The following is a 4,367-nucleotide window of genomic DNA, read 5'->3' as shown; positions in this document are numbered from 1 at the left end:
TGGGGCCCCTACCACGCCTTCAGCCTGCTCGAGGCGCGCGCGCACGCCGTGCCCAGCCTGCGGCCGCTGGCCTGGCGCGCGCTGCCCCTCGTCACCAGCCTGGCCTTCGTCAACAGCGTGGTCAACCCGCTGCTCTACGTGCTCACCTGCCCGGACGTGGGCCGCAAGCTGCGCCGCTCGCTGCGCGCCGTGCTGGAGAGCGTGCTGGTGGAGGACGGCGAGCCGGGCTCCCGCCGCCGCCGCCGCCCCTCCTCCCCCGGGGTCGCCTTGGCGTCCTCGTCACTGTCGCTGGCCGACCGCCAGGCCTGTTCCCTGCTGCGCTGGTTGCGGGGCTCCCGGGGGACCGCGAGCGAGAGCACGCCCAGCTCGGCCTCCGGCTCGGGGTAGGGTGCAGCCGAAATAAAGTGAGCGGGGCAGCGCCTTTCAACCGCGGATGTGCCTGAGTCTTCAGGGGCCTGGGGCAGAGGAGGGCGGCTCTGCAGGTGGGCGCAGGGGTGGCGGGCGACCCAGGGCCTTCCACTGAGCGGCAACCCTAGCCCTTTATTTTGCTAGGATCTGAGCAGGTCACTAAGCGCCAACTTTGAATCCCGTGCCTCGGCCTCCCCGTGCTGGGACGACAGGTGCGTGCCCCCTCTGCATGTTTAGTAGCCCCCAGCCCCACCCCGGAGGAACACAAGGCCAGGCAGGGCGCCGGGTATTGAGCAGGAAAGGGTGCTTGGGAAGAGGCGGTGCAGCCGGGCCAGAAAAGCTCTGCCGGCCCTGCACCTCACCGTCAGTGTGGTAGCCCCTGTGGGCTGAGGGCACGCCGGCCTCGGGGGGCTGGTCTCCCCCGACCCGCACAGCCAGCCTGGAACTTCTGCGGCTCCGCCCAGGCCCGAGCTCCCCAGAGGCCGGGCGCCAGCGCAGCCCCAAGGGCGTCCTTCTGGCAGGTGAGGGCTACTGCCCAGCTGGCTGTGCTCCGGGTGCTCATCACCCCAGGCCCTTGGAGTGCCCGGCCGTATCCCACCTTGTGTGGCCCCGGCAAGCCCACCTCTGCTGAGGACAGCGGGCACGGTGCCCCCCGGCACTGTCTGGGGCAGGTGTCTGTCCCCCACACAGCATGAGGGCCACGTGTTTATTGCGTCTTCTCCACGGGAGGAGGAGCCCTGAGGGCCGGGACACGGGTCTGAAGCCAGCACCGCCTGGTGCCACTCACACCTGCCCCCCGGGCTCTCAATAAACACCTCCTGCAGCCCGGGGCGTGGCCTCTGCCCCTCGGATTCCGCAGAGCCGCGTGGGAAAGGGCGCAGAGAACCCGCTCCCCACACCCTCCCGCTCTAAGCCTTTCGCGCCAGGAGGGAGCAGCCGGATTCCTGGGGGAAGCCGCCAGTGGGGCTGTCTTCCGGCGGGCCTGGGCTAGGACCCTGACGCTGGCTCAGGCCTGGGAACATGGGGGTCACCAGTCACTGTCCTGGGGCGGAAGGCACTTGGGGGAAGGGAGGGAGGGGTGAGCTAACCCTCCCAGCCTCGTCCCTGGCAGCTCTGTCTCCGACCCTGCAGAGCAGGAGCCTGTGGGGCTGAGTTCTGGTTCTGGCAGAGGCGCCTGCTGGCCGGCCCAAGTAGGCTGTGTCCGCAGAGCCAGGGTGTCCTGTGCTCAGGCCTCGGCTGTCCCCTGCCGGGGTGGCTGCTTCTGCAGCAGGGCCAGGGTGTCCCGCTTCTGAATGGAGCGCAGCTGCTTCTTCTTTGCCCGCTTGAGCTTGGCGGGGTTACGGATCTGGGGGTGGGGCGGGGTGGAGGCGTCAGTGAGGCGGGCCGCTGTTCCCACCCCCGGGGAAGGGACACCCCACCTCGGGCTGCGCAGGGCACTCACCACCTGCACCACCTCGGCCTTCCGCTCGTTCTCCAGGCGGCGGCGCAGGTTCTCAGCCCGGCGCTGCTTCTTCTCCTGGAGCACAACGGGGGACAGGGAGGAGAAACAGAGGCTGGGGCACCCTGGGCTCTGGGAGGGCAAGGCCGTGGTTTGGGCTCCAGGGGTATCAGGATGGTCGCCTGGGAAGCTCAGGGGAGCCCCAGGGAGTGACCCCTGTGCCTTGGGCCTGGTGCCCAGGGGCCCCCTGTGGAGGGCAGCTCCTCCTTACACAGCAGCCTGGGGCGCATGCCTGTAATCTCAGCACCCTGAGGCAGAGGCGGGAGGAGCTCAAGTCTGATCGCAGCCTGGGCAGTTTAGTGAGATTTCAGTACACAGAAGAAGGGCTGGGGGTGCAGCTAAGAACAAAGGACCTGGGTTCAATCCCCAGCACCACAAGGAAGAAAATAAAAAGTGGGTAAGAGGACGAGCAGCAGCCGGGGAGGACTGGGGTGGGCACAGGGACATGGTTCCCTTGGGAAACACGCACAGGGCGTGGCCTGCTGAGCCCCGCCTCCCCAGCGCCCCACCTCCTGTGGGGTAGGGGCAGCACGGCTGTAGCCCAGATGGCTGGGCGGGGAAGGGGAAGTGGCCTGGCTCCCCCGTCCTGGGGACTCCGGGCTCCTCTCTGCGCCCCAGGCAGCAGGCACCAGGGGGGAGCAGGGCTGCGCAGGAAGTGAGATAAGGGCAAAGCACTGGAGGCAGCCGCTCCCCCAGGGCCCCCGGCTAACGCGCAGCACCAGCCTGGACCATCCGCTGCTCCATCCGGGCCCCTTCACCCCTAACCCAGGCCCCCGGGTTCCTCAGAGGCCGGCCCCAGTGCAGCCCCAAGGGCGTGCTTCTGGCAGGTGTGCCCGGCTCTGGGGGCACAGTGAGGGCCACGCCTTTCCTCAGCAGTCAGGCTGGGTCGGCTTACTCTGGCCCCGCGCTCACCAGCTGAGCGGCATCTCTGGGCCCAGGGGCACTGTCAGTGACCAACGCAGCCGACGCCTCTCCCTTATGGGGGATCCCTGGCCGCACCCACCCGAGAGTGAGGGGCCGGCTCAGCGGAGTGGCCCTGGGACTCCGCCCACACAGCCTGGCCCAGCAGGCTGCCAGCAGGGCGGCGCCCTCACCTACCTGCCGGCGCCGTGCCTTCTCTTCCTCCAGGTGCCGGGCGAAGTCCCTGGCCAGCTTGCGCTCCTGCCGCTCCTTCATCTTGCGCTGCCAGGATGTGCGCAGGGGCTTGTCCTGAACCATCTGGGAGAACCTGGGGGCCGGTGGAGACAGTGCCGTCACTCGGGGTCTCCGGCCTGCAGGAAGTCTGTTGGGCTGGACGGGGCGGGGCTCTGGCAGCGCTGGCCGTGTCCGCCTGAGGGGCCTCGCCCGTCCTCCGCATCCACCGGGAGGTAGACCAGGCTCAGGGGCTCAGAAACAGCGTGCTGGTTAGGATGCGTACATGCCCATCTGTGACCCCGGAGTCTGGGCCGTGTCCCCCCCCCACACGGACACCTCCAGGGGGCCAGCTCTTCTCTGGACAGAGAGAGTAGGTTCAGCTCTGTGGCCACCCGACTCCCCTCACAGGGGAACAAAGACAAAGTGGGTGCTCGGCTCAGGGCGGGCGGGCTGCTCCTGAGTGAAGAGAACAGGGCTACTGGAGCTGGCTTCCTGCAGGGGCCCCCCCTGGGAAGTGCAGGAGGACGCACTTGCTTTAAAACAGCCCAGGACATGATGGCGCACGCCTGTAATCCCAGCACTTGGGAGGCTGAGGCAGGAGGATCGTTGGGAATTTGAGGCCAGCCTGGACTAGCTACAAAGTGAGCTCAAGGCCAGCCTGAATTGCACAGGGTCTCAAAAAGACCAAAAAAAAAAGAGAGAGAAGTTGGCAAAGAACCCACCCAGCTGCTCCCTCCCTCCCTCCCTCCCTCCCTTCTCCAGGGCCAGGCGCCCAGATTGGTCATGGGAACCTGCAGGGACAAGAGGACAGGAGCCTGGAGTCTCCAGGGCCACAGGACACGAGGGCACTACTCCCAGAGCAGGAGTTGGCAGTACGTCCTGTGATATCTGTGCTGGCCAATGGGGAGCCCCACTCCCGCGGGGCCGCAGAGCACTTGGAATGGCCTGGCTGAGGAAGGGCGCTGAACACTAAACACTAGTGAACTCGCGCCTCACATGCGGCCGGCAGCTCACGTGTGGACAGCGCGGTTCCAGGTCGGGGCTTCCCCTGGTGACGGAAGAAGGTGGGCCGAGTGCCAAGTCCCAGGCACGCCACTTCCTCCCTGTGTGGCACGGGGCCTGGTCACCCTCCTTCCCGCGCCGGCGACTGTGAGGGCCCAGCTGTTCCTGCTCAGCAAGCTCACTGTGCCGCAGCTGCAGCAGGGACCCCAGGCTGCGCGCCAGTCTGCCCCGCCTGACCTCTTCTCCTTCTCCCAGGCCTGCTGGGACACGGCACCATCAACTGCTCCTCCAGCTTCCCCACTTGCTGCAGCCTCCGAGTCCCGCT

At 67.7% G+C, this 4,367-nt stretch overlaps 2 protein-coding genes across 2 annotated transcripts in view; one reads left to right on the top strand and one right to left on the bottom strand.

The window, feature by feature from the left end:
• Positions 1–427, top strand: part of Ptgdr2 (prostaglandin D2 receptor 2) — a 3,343-nt gene extending 2,916 nt beyond the window's left edge. The window contains exon 3 of the mRNA XM_005408286.2: positions 1–427. Coding sequence (XP_005408343.1) covers positions 1–387 — 387 coding nt within the window. The 3' untranslated portion in view covers positions 388–427.
• A 617-nt stretch (positions 428–1,044) lies between these two features.
• Positions 1,045–3,134, bottom strand: Ccdc86 (coiled-coil domain containing 86; the record flags this gene model as incomplete). The annotated part of the gene is given in 3 exon segments (XM_013506511.1): positions 1,045–1,753; positions 1,850–1,924; positions 3,005–3,134. Coding segments are annotated over 3 exon segments (325 nt in total), but the record flags the coding sequence as incomplete, so codon positions are not given.
• Positions 3,135–4,367: the final 1,233 nt, after the last annotated feature.

This window comes from Chinchilla lanigera, unplaced genomic scaffold (genome assembly GCF_000276665.1).
Source record: "Chinchilla lanigera isolate Chin_1 unplaced genomic scaffold, ChiLan1.0 scaffold00110, whole genome shotgun sequence".
In the NCBI taxonomy this organism is placed as follows: Eukaryota; Metazoa; Chordata; class Mammalia; order Rodentia; family Chinchillidae; genus Chinchilla; species Chinchilla lanigera.
Note: the sequence above shows the minus strand (reverse complement) of the source record. Positions and strands in the feature narration are given on the sequence as shown.